The sequence below is a fragment of the Ochotona curzoniae genome, unplaced genomic scaffold (assembly GCF_017591425.1).
Source record: "Ochotona curzoniae isolate NIBS_2020 unplaced genomic scaffold, NIBS_Ocur_1.0 patch216, whole genome shotgun sequence".
Classification (NCBI taxonomy): Eukaryota; Metazoa; Chordata; class Mammalia; order Lagomorpha; family Ochotonidae; genus Ochotona; species Ochotona curzoniae.
The window spans coordinates 197,846-212,758 of NW_024466769.1; the positions used below are offsets into that span (position 1 = coordinate 197,846).

Genomic DNA, 14,913 nt, shown 5'->3' on the forward strand with positions numbered 1-14,913 from the left:
GAAGCAGGGTTCAACTGCTGGAACAGCACACAACACTACCACTTACTATCCACCGCGCACTGCACTACCACTTACTATCCTGGAAGCAGTGAGGTAGCATTTCTGGTCCTCAGCTTCCCGCATAGTTGGCCCTGGGCAACAAGGATACTATGTACTCCCCGAGGTTACTATTTAAGTGCAATAAAGCACTTCAACTGGTTAGATTATTACTGATCATTGCTGTGACTCCAATGGAACAGTCAGGGCCTGGGGCTAATGTGTCTGGAACATGCTACAGTCTGTTAGTCTAGTGCATACGTTTCTTTCAGGAAGAGATGCAATGACCCACAGGCTTGAGCTGCTGTTTGGACATGCAGAACTCTAGCACAAAGTTTTCACAGATGAGAACAGCAGTTTAATGAAGGAAGGGCATTGTAGTGTAGAGATAACAGAAACATTGCTCCGAGGGCAAAGGTCCGTAGTCTTCAGCAAAGTACACAGCTGGGAAGACTGGGGACCTTTGTTTGCAGCACCCCACCTTGTCCTCACCTACCCCTGGAACCTTGACTTCGGTCTTCCAAACAACCTTTTACCCTAACTCAACATGGCGTTAGAGTCCCACGACCCATTAGTTGTCTTGGTTCCCAACTCGATGCTTTACCCTGCCTATTGGTCGTCCTCTGCCTAATGCCCGCCCAGCCCCCCAGCTCGTCCGAGAGTGGGGGTCCACTTCCAAGATGGCAGTAGCCCCCTGGTTACTAGGGGGGCTCTGCTTCCGTTTCCGGTCTCCGAATCCGGAAGTGGCAATCGAGGGTCTTCCTATCTTCAGTTGCGTCGGCAGTGAGAGGACGAACGGCGATGGCGGCGGTCGCAGCGGGCCGAGCTGCGGCCGCAAAGGCGGCCGAGGACAGACAGCCTCAGTCCGAGGCACTGCCAGGCCTCGACAGCCAACGACAGCAGATAGAAAACGGCGAGAATGGGCGACGGCGTCCTCTGCGAACTGGCGAAAGCTGGTGAGATTGGCGGCCGCGGAGCCCGTGTTAGAGGGGGACGGCGGGGGCGTTAAGGACCGCGGAGGATTTGCTAAGCCCAGGTCCGCGGAGAAGTGCTGGAGGGGGCGGGGGAAGGGCTGCTGGGCCCGCTGGAGAGAGGGGCGGGGCCGTACTGGAGGTGAATGGCTCTGGCTGGGAAAGGGGAGGGGCCTAACGACTTAGCCTAACGACTGAGAACAAAATAGGACTGCTTGTGGGGGCGGGACCTGAAAGGAGCAGTCCTGGGAGGTGGGACCGCACCAGCGTGTCCCGTTAGGAGCTTGGGAAGAAGGTGGACCTGGCAACATCATGCTGGGGGCGTGGTCTGCCCTGTCTATGGGGGCGGGAAGTTTTGGGGACGTCAGCAGGATCGGTGCCCACGGCTGCCGACCGTTGGGAACGGCTGCCGACCGTTGGGAACGAACCGGAGCTCGTGACGGAGGGTTCGGGGGGCGTGGCCTGAGTCCTGGGACAGACTGGAGAGGAGGGGGTGCCAATCAGGCAGAAAATGGCGACTGCAAATGAGTAAAGTTTGTGACGCGTCGAGCTTTTTGACTCAGGAGGAGGAGCTCTTTCTCCTAGGAAGGGAGGAGGTGCAGGTGATTAGCCTGGGAGGGGCCTTGATATGCAGTTAAGTTTTCTATTTTAGTGCTTTTACACCCAGGATAGTTATTGAAATCACTGCATATCTTGGTAAATCCGGTTTTATCGATTACTTTGTTAATCAGTTCCTTTCTGAAATTTACTGGTTTGGGTTTTTTTTTTTCCAACTGAATTGCGTCTCGCCTTTCAAATTTTGAAATCTGTAAAACGTAAAAGATTATAGCATAAAGTATTTAGGACATATTACTTGTCCAGGATCCTACCAAAATAAACTACCTGTATTCTTCAGAAATATGATTGTAAAGAAGATGCAAGGAAAGTTACAGATTGAAAGAATTGCTTTTGTTTAACAAGTTCCAGTATAATTAAATGCAACATGTGCTCCTCAGTTGGCTCCTTGAGTATTTATTCCCTTATAAAATGATTTTTCATGTTTTACTATAAAAGAAGAAAAGCAACAAGATGAAATGTAGCTGAAGTTCATGGGTTACACTTTAGTGTTGTTACTTTGTGGTAATTGTGTTTCTCATTGAAGTTCCTTGTTTTTAGCAAATGCATACTGAAAAAATGTACAGGTAAACAACAAGCCTCGTGCAAGCAGCTTATTTCCATGGAATATGCAAAAATGCACATGAAAGGGTTATCAAAGACTTTGATGAAGCATATAAAATCAAATAAGAATCAGGTTCAGGAGACCTGTTGTAAAATGCGGTGATTCATGTTAATAATGATGTATTGTGTTTTTCAAAACTGCTGGCCCATTTTAAATGTCCTCACCCCAGGGGAGAGGGTATTAATTAGTATATCATGCAATGGATATGTTAACTGGCTTTAGTCATCCCACAGGTGTCAAAACACCTTGTATATCACAAATATGCAGGATGTTTTCGTATTTTAAAACCAAAATCCGTTTTGTTGGCAAAGAGAGCAGGAGACCACTTTAAAAAAAAATAAATTATCCCCAAGGGCATATAAAGAAGCAATACTTGATAAAATGGGTAAAACGTTAGATTTGGAAAATCTGGATGCAGGGCTTACAAGGAATTCTTTGTGTATATATATTCCATTTTGTGAGTATTACAAAGTTTAAAAATATATAAATAAATAACTTCACCACCAGGCTAACTAAGATTCCAAACCGTACCTTAAGAAATCCTCCTGGCCACCGCCCAGAGGGAGGAACACTCCTCTCCCCATCCCTGGAAAGTGCTCCGGGTCAGCTGCATCTTTTGCTCCAGTCTTTTACCACCTGTGTGTGCATTCCTAAATAATGGTTATTGTTCAAGCTTTTCCTTTACACCTATGGAATGTGCATGTGTATGAAGTTATACTTTGTATGTAACACATATGACATGGCCGTGAGCCCTTGTGTCAAGCATGTGCAGCACTCAGGGTGTTTGCCGTGGCTGCTTTTTCAGGGTGGTGGCTGACTATATCTGTCTCTTTACCATGGGTCTTAAGTCGTTTTGAGATGTGTAGCATGTTCATTTCTTACAGTGTTCTGCCACCTGCCCAGTGTAAATACTAAATGCTTATAATCACTTCCAGAGCTTTAAGAGGCTGGGACACTGCTTGCCTTCTGTCGCCTCTGCCATCTCTCCGGTGACGCACTCCTTTCCTCTTTCTCCATCAGGGTCGGCCATATTGGACCCCTGCTGTTCCTTCACCACTTGAAACCTTAGATGCTTTCCTAATGCCCTTTTCCTGCTCTGCTCTGCCCTGCTTTTTCTGTTCTTTAGTTACGGAAGCAGTGAAGTGTGCATTCCTGTTGCTGGGGAGATAAATTGAAATTCCCCAGTCAGGAATTTAAAACCAAGCTCAATGTTTCTCCACCATTACGTCATCACTGTCCAGCAAGGAAAAGCCTCAGTCCATTCTGAAAACAAGTGATAAGCAGGATGTGTGTAGGCCACCTGGAAAAGTTTACAAGGGCCTCGGGGCTTTGTTTCTTGTACCCTTCCTGTCATCAGAGCCTTGTCAGGACTGTGTCACTGGCAGATAAGACATGCGATCCTGCCATTCTTGGCAGCAGCCTGTAGAGTTACCCCACCAGTACCAGATTTCCTTTTGTAGTGATGACAGTGTTTTGGAGCTAGGTAGAGGTTGTGGTCACACACCATTGTGAATGTTCTACAACTTGATTTTACCGAAAACACCGAGAAGCAAAATTGTGAGTGTTCTAAATGCCCCTAAATTGTTCAGCTCCAACTGGCTAAATTTATGTTATGTAAATCTCACCTCATTAAAGAAAGTCATCACCCCAATGCTAGTTCAGCTCTTGTGGGCATCATGACTTTTTTGTTGTTGTTGCTAAACACTCTTTAATTGGTTAAAGGCTGATCTGCTTAGATGAGAGTGAAGTATCTTGAGGCTAATTTGCTGCACATTTTACAGGCATTTGCTACAGTGCTCAGGAACTTCGTGTTTAAAAAGCATTTTGGAGTCACAGACAACCCCCAAGTAATGGGACCTTGTATGAGTAGTGATAGTTGCATTCTCCATCTTGTCAGCTGGCAGGGCTGGGTGAGGATGGTGAATTAAATTTGCTTGTTTGAATTGATTCAGTTTCTAGGAAGAGTTACATTTTAAGAATCAGCTCAAATCTGTAACAGAATAACCTGAGAAGTTATTCTGAGTTTTGAGTCTATCTGAGGGTGAACACTGTGCAGTCAGGAGGAGCTAGGGAGTGTCTAGCAGGTCTTTGCAGGGTGGGTGCAGACTTGGCCAGCAGAGGTAAGCGGTCCTGGGGCCCTTGAGCAGGTAAAGGCAGGCAGCGTGGTTGGGTTCAGAGCCTTGCAGCAATGGATGAATGGGTAGTGGTGGTGGAAGGGAAAGCAACATTGTGGTTTAGGAAGTGAACCCTGGAAATGTTGTCAGATATTTATGTTAGCGGATCTCATTGTAATTGGCCTAGCAAGATAGGCTTCTTCTTTTTTTTTTTTTTAAGTTTGAGAAATGAAAGCTTTTATATACATTTTGAACTGATTGAAGCTTAGAACCTGTCAAAGAAATGTGATCATTTTTACTGCCTTTCTTTCATGGGTAAAGGCACAGTTTTAGGAGTGTATGTAATAGTGTGGGTATTTGGTGGGGGGCGCGGCAAGGCAAGAGAGATCTTTTATCTGCTGGCTCATGCCCTGTGAATGATCCTGAAACCAACAGTAGCACCTTTGTCAGGATTGCCACCTGGCCTGACTGTGAGACATCCTGATCTCAAAGCTACTGTGTCTCCAGGTTTGTGATTTGTTCAGTTTTTAAGTGTCTTTGCATTGATGTTAATTCTTGCTAAAAGGCTAAAAAACAAATAAAGCAGTGCCTCCCTGTGCTTTGAAGGTAATATAAACCATAGATTAGCATTATGGAATGAATTATTGTGGAGGCAAAACCAATGATAAGGGAGAGGGTGAAATTGTGTGAAGGATAGGGTTGATGGCAGGTTGAGCCAGGGTTGTTTTCCACATGTGAGCATAAGATTTATTTATTTTTATTGGAAAGGTCAGATTTATGGAGAGGAGGAGAGACAGAAGGATTGATCCTCTGACCACTGGTGCACTGCCCAAATGGCTGTAACAGCCAAAACAGCTGATTTGAAGCCAGGAGTTTCCTCCAGGTCTCCTATGTGAGTGCAGGGTCCCAAGGCTTTGGACTGTCCTTGACTGCTTTCCCAGGCCACAAGCAGGGAGCTGGATGGGAAGTGGGGCTGCTGGGATTAGAACAGGCACCCATATGGGATCCTGGTGTATTCAAGGCAAGGACTTTAGCCGCTAGGCTACTGTGCTGGCCCATGCTACTATTTGTAGTGTGATGGCTGTGAGTGGTATAAGGAATCCTCCCTCCTGTCCTTGCTAATCGTGTAACACCCTGTTCCCTGTCTGGCCCAGGTTCCTTGTGGAGCAGCGCTGGTATAAACAGTGGGAGCTGTATGTGCAGGGAGGCGATCAGAACTCGTGTACCTTTCCTGGCAGTATCAACAATGCCATTCTCTTTGAAGGTATGAGGTCTCTCCCCCGTGCCCTCACCAACTTAGCCCAGGAGTTCTTGTCCCCTCTGTCCCTACAAATGACCAGAGAAGCTCATTCTGCAAGCTAGGTTATGAATCAAATGACCAAAAGAGATTCATTGGTTTCTTTTCTTGGTTCTCTTTCTGCTTCTTCTTCATCAGATCAGATAAGCTGGCGTCTGAAGAAAGGCTTGGTAGAAGGCAAGGATTATGTGCTGCTGCCAGCAGCTGCTTGGAATAACATGGTCAGCTGGTATGGCCTAGAGCATGGCCAGCCACCCATTGAGCGAAAGGTATAGTGGTTGGAGGGGGGCGGATACTGCTGAGGGGTAGAGTCCCTGGGAGGTTGGGTGCAAGGATGGACTTGCCAGATATAGGATGGCTCCAGACCTGTGTGTATGCATGTCCGTATTTTCTGTGTAGTTCTACCAGTGTATGCTCACAACTCACGGCACAGGTGTCTGTGTGTGTGAGCTGGTTGAGATCCTTTCACAGATAGCATGTGTCTTGGTATGGTACTGTTGAAAACCAGCGAGTTTGCTCCTTCAATCCCACATCCTTGCGCCCGTGTCTGTGTGCATCCTGTGTGAACATGCCCGTGTGTGGACCGCTGCCTTCACAGGTTGTAGAGCTATCCAACATGAGGAAGGTGGAGGTGTACCCGGTAGAGCTGCTGCTCGTCCGACACAATGATATGAGCACAACTCGCACTGTTAAATTCAGCCACATGGACTCTGTCGGTGAGTCCAGGGGTCATGGAATGAGTTGGTGTTCCTGAGAATTGCAGCTCAGTGGCATGAGTGTGCGTGGAAGGAGACCATGGCACACTGGAACATACACTGATCAGATTTCAGAGGACTGAGAAGCATTGGCTAGGTCAGGTAGAGTGATTTGGTGTTGGGGGAGAAGTTCTGCTCGGGGTACATTGTGAGTGCTGGCTGTGGCTCAGTCACTGGAAGATTGATGGGGACACAGGTACAAGGTTTGTAAGGATGGGTCAGGGATGCTAAAATGGGTCAATCACTCTGAGTCCAGAGAAGATCTTGAATGTGTTCCCTCTGCCTGCCCAGACCATGTCCTGCTCACGGCTCGGGAACAATTCCTGGTGGAACCGCAGAGAGACACACGGCTGTGGGCCAAGAACTCGGATGGCACTCTTGATCGCCTGTGCGACCCACACATCACAGTGTTTGACGCTGCCCTCGAGTCTGGGCAGGTGAGAGTCGGGAGGACTTTGCTGCTCAGGAAGGCTGGTGGTGTCCAGTTGCGGGAAGTGAGAGCAAGGTGCCCCTCAGGCCCTCCATCAATGCTTTTTTTTCCCCCTCCTTGCTGCTTTTCTCATCCAGTTAATCATCATGGAGACCCGAAACAAAGATGGCACTTGGCCCAGCGCACAGCTGCATGTCATGTAAGCCTCCTGGCAGGGGGAGTATGGTCCAGAGTAGGGGTACCCTGTGGTAAGCCAAATGATTGTGCCCTCATGCGGTAGGCCTTCAGAAAACAAGTTTCTCCTTCAACTCAGGAACATGTCGGAAGAAGATGAGGACTTCCAGGGCCAACCGGGAATCTGTGGTCTCACCAATCTGGGCAACACATGCTTCATGAACTCAGCCCTGCAGGTTGGACCATGAGAGCAGGATCTGTCACAGCCACAGGGGTGGGCTCCAGGAGCTGGGGACAGAGAAGAGACTGGGGGAACACAGGACACGGGATTGGTTTGGAAGCCAGGGCCTCACAGGGCAGCATGCTCATATGTATTCCTGAGATAGGAACTCCCTCTGCTTTCCCTCCACCCCTTCCCTGGGCTCCTCTTTGCTGCCCCTCTCTCTTCTCGGCAAATGCTAACATCTTCTTTACCCTGATTTCCCTTTCCCTCCCCTCTTCCTTTCCTCTGTCCTCTCTGTGGCTGCCTTCTCTCTCTCCACTGCCCCTTTGCCCTGGCCCTGCTCCCTACAGTGCCTCAGCAACGTGCCACAGCTCACGGAGTACTTCCTCAACAACCGCTATGTACACGAGCTCAACTTCCGCAACCCGCTAGGCATGAAGGGTGAACTCGCAGAGGCCTACGCAGACCTGGTGAAGCAGGCATGGTCCGGCCACCACCGCTCCATTGTGCCCCACGTGTTCAAGGTGTGATGTCACCCCAGGGTGCCCTCACCCCCACCCTGTACTTCTCTTGCCTCTGCCAACTAACGGCCTCTCTTCTCACCCTCTTCTGCTCTGCCTACCATAGAACAAAGTGGGTCACTTTGCCTCCCAGTTTCTGGGCTACCAACAGCACGACTCCCAGGAGCTGCTGTCATTCCTCTTGGATGGGCTGCACGAGGACCTGAACCGGGTCAAGAAGAAGGAGTATGTGGAGCTGCGCGATGCTGCTGGGCGGCCAGATCAGGTGGGGTGCTCTGGAAAGGTCCCTTGCAGTCAGCGTGGCTTCTGCCTCGTTTGGTGGCCTCCCCTGGGATTTCTAGTGCCCAACCGATTCCTGTGACTCCTCCTGCCTCAGTCTCAGCCCTTTTACCCACCCACAGTCAACCCTAACCCAAGGTCTTACCCTAGATAAACCAAACCCCAGCTCTTAGAGCAAACCAAGTGTTCATATAGCCTCTGGTTGGGATGCTTCTTCTGTACTTTGGCAGTGGCCTCCTCTTTCATCTTGGGCGAATCCCAAACTGTAGTTTCCACCTGTCCTGGGCAACTCCCCTCCCCCAACCCATCATGACACTTCCAACAGGAGGTCGCTCAGGAGGCCTGGTACAACCACAAACGTCGGAATGATTCTGTGATTGTGGATACTTTCCACGGACTCTTCAAGTCCACGCTGGTGTGCCCTGATTGTGGCCACGTGTCTGTGACCTTTGACCCGTTCTGCTACCTCAGCGTCCCACTTCCTGTCAGCCACAAGAGGGTCATGGAGGTCTTCTTTATCCCCATGGATCCCCGCCGCAAGCCTGAACAGGTATGGGTGGTGTGATAAAGGACAGTGAGTTGGACTTTGGTACTCTGCCCAGCCTCGGGCTCCCTGGATCCGTTTATCTCAAACCCTTCTGATCTTTCATGATACTCTTTCTCCCTTCAGCACCGCATTGTGGTCCCCAAAAAAGGCAATATCTCGGATCTGTGTGTGGCTTTATCTAAACACACCGGTATTGCACCAGACAGGGTGAGACTCTTAACAGGAAGCCCTGAGGGGGGTGAGATTCAGGGGCAAGGAGGCACAAGGGTCCGGGGAACACCTTGCAGGCTGACCAGTATCCTCTCATCCCATTCCCAGATGATGGTGGCTGATGTCTTCAGCCACCGCTTCTATAAGCTGTACCAGCTGGAGGACCCTCTAAGTACCATCTTGGACCGTGATGATATCTTCGTGTGAGTCAAGGGGCCCCAGGGAGATGGTGCTTTCTCGGACTAGATCTACTTCATTTTTAACGGTGCACACTAGCTAAACGGCCTTCTTCTTTCTTCTGCCTCGTTCACCTGGCCCCATGCACAGGTTTTTGGCTGGGCCAGGGGTCTTGGGCTATCAGCAACTTGAGTGCTGAATACCTTAATATGAGCTGTCCCTGGGAGTTCTTCCTCATTACAGGAGAGAAGCTGCTATTTTGTTCTTTAGTCACTCAGCACCCAGTAGGCCCCTTCTGTGTTCCAGACCCTGAGCTAAACTCCTTAATCTGTCAAAGGCTTCACAACAGGGGGGTTTGAAATATAGAACACTAAGATGCTTTCTGAACATGGGAACATTCAGAACAATTTGCAAGTCTTTGGGTAACTAAAAACATAGGAAAATATGAGCAGAAAAGTGTGTGTGTGTGTGTGTGTGTGTGTATGCACATTTAAGATTTGAAAGGTAAGCAGCAGAGAGAAGGAGAAGTTTCCATCTGTTGGTCCAGTCCGGAAATGGTCACGATGGCCAGGAGCCTGAGGCTCCATCCAGGTCTTCTCACATGGGCGGTAGGGGCCTGAGCTTGTTCTGGTGCTCTGCTAGGCACAGTAGTAGGGAGCTGTTTCCCAAGTAGAGCAGCTGCAACTCAGACCAGCACCCCAATACAAGATGTTAACATTTCAAATTAGCAATGTTACACTTGCTTAACTGGGTACACCACAAACCTTTTGTCACAGAAAAATGTTTGTTAACCCCTTACAGTGCTATACCAGAATACATTGTAAAACAGCATATAAATCATGTGTTATGGTTAAGTTGTCTTTATAGTTGGTGAAGCACAAAACAGGGATTTGTTTTTTTTCAGACTGTGATAGGGGAGGTGGGTAGAGCAACCTCAACAGAATCGGGGCTCTTTGGGCTGCTGTGATTGGGCATGACCCTCCACAGATACGAGGTGACAGGTCGGATTGAGGCAGCCGAGGGCTCAAGAGAGGACATTGTGGTTCCTGTCTATATGCGGGAGCGCACCCCGGCCCGAGACTACAACAACTCCTACTATGGTCTGATGCTTTTTGGCCACCCACTCCTGGTGTCAGTGCCCCGGGACCGGTTCTCCTGGGAAGGCCTGTATAACATCCTGATGTACCGGCTCTCGTAAGTGTCCCCTTCCGGGGGGGATGGGGGGTAGGGTGGGACCTGAACCTGGGCACTTAGCTGCTTCCCAATACCTCCCACAAGCACTTCTTATTATCTCTCAGCCACAGAATTTGGAGGGCTTTTGCCTTCTTGAGACCTCTGGCTTCAATGCTAGCCTGTCTTAGGTTCTAGAGACAGAGAGGTGAACAGGCCAGGCAGAGTGCAGAAATAAAACCTCACCTGACATGGCATTGTCTCCTCCATGGAAGGACCTTGTCTCTTTACTGAAAGGTTGTCACTGTACCTAAATCCCAGAGTACTACCTGCACCAAGGCCATGCGTCATCTTCATTTTACACATAGACGTTCCCTCTTGAGAGGCTCCTGACTGTGGCCCCACAGCACACTATGCCCTCCGACCCCTGCTCACACGCAAGCCTCTTCATGTGTCACATGTCACCTCATCAGACCTGCTAGGTGCAGGAGTGACTTCCCATGATCATCAGTCAAGTCCCAGGCTTTGCCCCTCCCCTGCCCTCCTTGTGCCCTCCCTTGGGAATTTCCTCTGCTCCGTTGCAGGCGCTACGTGACCAAACCGAGCTCAGATGATGAAGACGAAGGGGATGAGAAAGGTGAGGGAGAAGTGGGAAAGCGGGTCCACAAGGATGAGTATCTGTACGAGAGGTCCTGTGACCTGAGTTGGGGGTGAGGAGCCAGTGGTCAGTGGGTGGGGGCTCTGGGGCAGGACTGTAGATGTGGATTGCACGTTATCCCCAGGACTCTCACCTTCCCCTCTTCCGACACCACCACCCCCCCCCACCCCGTCCTAGGAGATGAAGACGACGATGAGGACGAGGACACCGATGACGAGGACAAAGATGCTATGCCTGGGCCCTCCACTCGGAGCAGCCTCCGAGAACCTGAGCTAGAGCAGGCTGGGCCCAGCTCTGGGATCGCAAGGAGGTGCCCCTTACTCTTGGATAACTGCCTTCGCTCATCCCAGTGGCCCCCGCGGCGACGACGCAAGCAACTGTTCACTCTTCAGACTGTGAACTCCAATGGGACCAGCGACCGCACAAACTCCTCTGAGGATGTCCAAGGTATTTCCTGTGGCAGGGAGCTGGACTTGGAATAGGAGGGGGTTGGGACTTCCTAGCAGTAGGGCCCATGACACCTCCCTGTTGCCCCACAGCCCAGCCATACATTGCCATTGACTGGGAGCCAGAGATGAAGCGTCGTTACTATGATGAAGTAGAGGCTGAGGTAAATGGGATCCCAGGAATGAAGGGGGGTGACATTCTGAGCTCATACCCCTCAACTCTTTACATGTCCTTATACCCCCCATTCCTGCCCCCGGACTTCACCAGCTGGAAGCAAGGCCAGCAAGGCCCAGTCCAGGTCTCGCCTGACCTTGGAACCTGAACGTGCATTGAGCATTCCAGGGGCCATAGGTTGCTAACACCAGTCCTGTGCTCTGGCCCCCTTAGGTGTCTCCCTTCCACCACTGCCTCTGCCCTCATACCCAGCCTTGCAACCGCCTGTTTGCTCCACTCTAGGGCTACGTAAAACATGACTGTGTCAGCTACATGCTGAAAAAAGCGCCTGTGCAGCTGCAGGAATGCATCGAGCTCTTCACCACGGTGGAGACCCTAGAGAAAGAGAACCCCTGGTGAGGCCCTGGGGGAGGGTGTGTGGGGGGTGTTACCTGCCCAAGCCTGCTGCCTCCGGAAATATGTCTCCTTCTACCTGCCCCCTCACTTGGGCCCTGCTTGCCACACAGGCACTAACACCTCAAGTGCATCCTCACCCCCAAATCTTGAGCTGGGCTGTTTCTTCACCCGTGGATGTTAGCTCCGGGCTGGGGTCTTTGAACAGTTATGATGCCCTGGGAAGACCTCTTACTACCCTGTTTGGCCCCACCCCTCCCCCAGCCTAGTTTGCCTTGCTTTCTAGCTCACTAACGCCATTTGTCCTGGATCTCTTCAGGCAATCTTTGCCTTCTCCATCAGATAAGGAGGGGAAAGACTGCTGGCTTGGCCTTAGAGTAGTTGGGGCGGGTGTTTGGGTAGGGTAAGCATAGAGAACCAGCAGGCAAACAAGGCTGGCACCCAAACAGAGGTGAAGTAGAACTGAGACATGAAGTAGTTCCCAAGGCTGGGTCAGTAGGCAATCAGCACGTACCAGGTGAGGGCTGTTTGAAATATGGAGGAAAATGTGAGGGATACAGACAGATTCTTCATTAAGACTAGCATTTCCTGGAGCAAAAGTCACACTGAAATACCACATTCTACCACATTATTGAGGAGGAGCACGTGCAGGAGGCAGTCAGGGGATGGCTCACTGAGCGTCTGAGAGGCTCTTAGCCAGGGGTCAGCAGACTGCAGCCCCAGGCAGGTTCAGACTGGAAGCACATCTCTGGGAGTCTCTGTGTGGCCCATGGCCCCAGCAGGCAGTGTGTACTCAGACTGGGTCTCGTCCCTGACACGGGCTGGGTGTGTGTAGGTACTGCCCCTCCTGCAAGCAGCACCAGCTGGCCACCAAGAAGCTGGACCTGTGGCTGCTGCCCGAGATTCTCATCATTCACCTGAAGCGCTTCTCCTACTCCAAGTTCTCCCGTGAGAAGCTCGACACCCTGGTGCAGTTTCCTATCCGGTGAGGCAGCAGGGCGAGGACAGGCTTGGGGTGAGGCAGGGGCGAGGGGGAGAGGGTGCTGGCAGGCAGTGTTCATGGCCTTGTCTTGATCTGCAGGGACCTGGATTTCTCTGAATTTGTCATCAAGCCACAGAACGAGTCGGCTCCAGAGCTGTACAAATATGATCTGATCGCGGTTTCCAACCACTATGGGGGCCTGCGCGATGGACACTGTATGTGCCAGGCCATGGGCAGGGGTGTACCCTGGGAGGGTTCTGGACTCGGAGGGGGGGGAAATATAAGGATACTCCCAGTGGATGACTAGATGGTGGGTGAGGCAAGGTTGCTGGGATGGGTATGGGCGTGGATGCCAACAGCTCTTGGGGCAGGAGGGCGGGCAGATGAGGATAGCTCCTGCTCCTTCCAGACACTACATTTGCCTGCAACAAGGACAGCGGCCAGTGGCACTACTTTGATGATAACAGCGTCTCCCCTGTGAATGAGAACCAGATTGAGGTACGACGTCAGCCCTCCTTTCTCCCTCCTCCCACCTGCCCCCGCCCCCTGAAGGTGGTGCTGAGTCCTGTCCTCTCCCGGCAGTCCAAGGCGGCCTACGTCCTCTTCTACCAGCGCCAGGATGTGGTGCGTCGCCGCCTGCAGTCTCAACGCCTGCAGTCCCAGCGTGGCGCATCCCATCCCCAGGCCTCTGCCAGCTCTGAATTTATGGATGTGAACTGAGCGGCCCTGGGGCCTGCCACAGGGAAGGAAGTCCTCCTGCCACCTTGCTTTTTGTGTCCACCCCCGCTCTCTTCTCTGTGTTCCGTGCCCCCACCAGTGTTAACGGCTTAATCGTGGCTACTGTTTCCTGTGCCGCTCCATTGCTGTCTCCTGGGAGGAGGAGATCATGCCCCCACCCCATCCCACCCCACCCTGCAGTGCGCTCCCTACCTGTGTGTCCCCCCTTAGAGCAGCACCCTCCTCTCCCAGTCTTTATTTATGGTTGTCCCCTTCCTTCTTTCTCACCCCAGAGTGTTCTTGAATGGCTGCTGTGGGGGTTCACTTGAACACAGAGTGTATTTTCTTATTGAAACATGTATCCTCTGCTGGTGTGTTATATATAAAGCGCATTGTGTTCCTTGTTCTGTGGTGTGTTTTTTTCCCCTCCCCAAAGCGTTTCGGAGAAGTGCTGGGTTCCACCTGACTGCTGGGTGCGTGTGATGTGTGCTCTTCCAAGTGGTCATTGCGTACTGTGCGTGTGCCACATGCTACTGTTTGGAGTGCTTTATTTTATTTTTATGGGATTTTTTTTTCCTTCTGCTTGAAAGGCAGAGTGACAGATCTTTTTTTTAATGTTTTATTTCAGAGCAAGTTTAGATTTACAAAGCAAAAATTATAACATAAATAATTGCCATATACCCCTTAGCCCTTTTCCCCTGTTAACATCTCCTATCCATATCTTGGTCATAATTAGCAAATCATACCTAGCTTTGCCTATTTTTTTTTGTTTGTTTTTAAATAAGACTCCTTTTATCCCTCTTGCCCCTCCAAATGAGTGAGCAAGAGTGGGGTAGCTCTTCTATCCACTTGTTTACTCCTTAAATGCCTGTAACAGCTAGACTTGGGCCAAGCTGAAGCCAGGAGTCCAGAACTCAATCCGTCTCCCACGTGGATGGTAGTGGCCAAAGTAGCTGGGTTGTTAGCTGCTGCCCTATCAGGCATATTGGCAGGAAGCTGGAATGGAAACAGAGCAGCTGGGATTTGAACTGGCACTGCAATATGGGGTGCAGGCAGCTGGAGCAGCAGCTTTTTTTTTTTTTTTTAAAGATTTATTTTTACTGGAAAGTCAGATATGCAGAGAGGAGGAAAGACAGAAAGGAAGATCTTCCATCCAATGATTCACTCCCCAAGTGAGCATAGCGTCCGGTGCTGCTCCAATCCAAAGCCAGGAACCAGGAACTTCTTCTGGGTCTCCCACTCGGGTGCAGAGTCCCAATGCTTTGGACTCTCCTCAACTGCTTTCCCAGGCTACAAGCAGAGGAGCTGGATGGGAAGTGGAGCTGCTGGGATTAGAATCGGCGCCCGTATGGGATCAAGGTGAGGACTTTAGCCACTAGGCCACACCTCTGGGCCCCTAAGCAGCAACTTAACTCACTG

At 50.6% G+C, this 14,913-nt stretch overlaps 1 protein-coding gene across 2 annotated transcripts; it reads left to right on the plus strand.

Annotated features, from left to right (window-relative positions):
* Positions 1 to 812: 812 nt before the first annotated feature.
* Positions 813 to 13,897, plus strand: LOC121166728 (ubiquitin carboxyl-terminal hydrolase 11). Of its 2 annotated transcripts, none has more exons than XM_040995989.1 (21): positions 813 to 992; positions 5,495 to 5,604; positions 5,776 to 5,906; positions 6,236 to 6,353; positions 6,684 to 6,829; positions 6,960 to 7,021; positions 7,136 to 7,232; positions 7,570 to 7,743; positions 7,847 to 8,005; positions 8,345 to 8,569; positions 8,690 to 8,773; positions 8,885 to 8,979; positions 9,941 to 10,147; positions 10,708 to 10,760; positions 10,959 to 11,228; positions 11,321 to 11,391; positions 11,685 to 11,797; positions 12,631 to 12,780; positions 12,877 to 12,992; positions 13,187 to 13,275; positions 13,360 to 13,897. In XM_040995989.1, the coding sequence occupies exons 1-21, from the start codon at positions 838 to 840 to the stop codon at positions 13,495 to 13,497; spliced, it is 2,763 nt and encodes a 920-aa protein (XP_040851923.1). In that variant the 5' UTR covers positions 813 to 837; the 3' UTR covers positions 13,498 to 13,897. The 2 variants fall into 2 exon arrangements, with proteins under 2 accessions (XP_040851923.1, XP_040851922.1); XM_040995988.1 differs by having other exon boundaries at positions 822 to 992; positions 10,968 to 11,228.
* Positions 13,898 to 14,913: the final 1,016 nt, after the last annotated feature.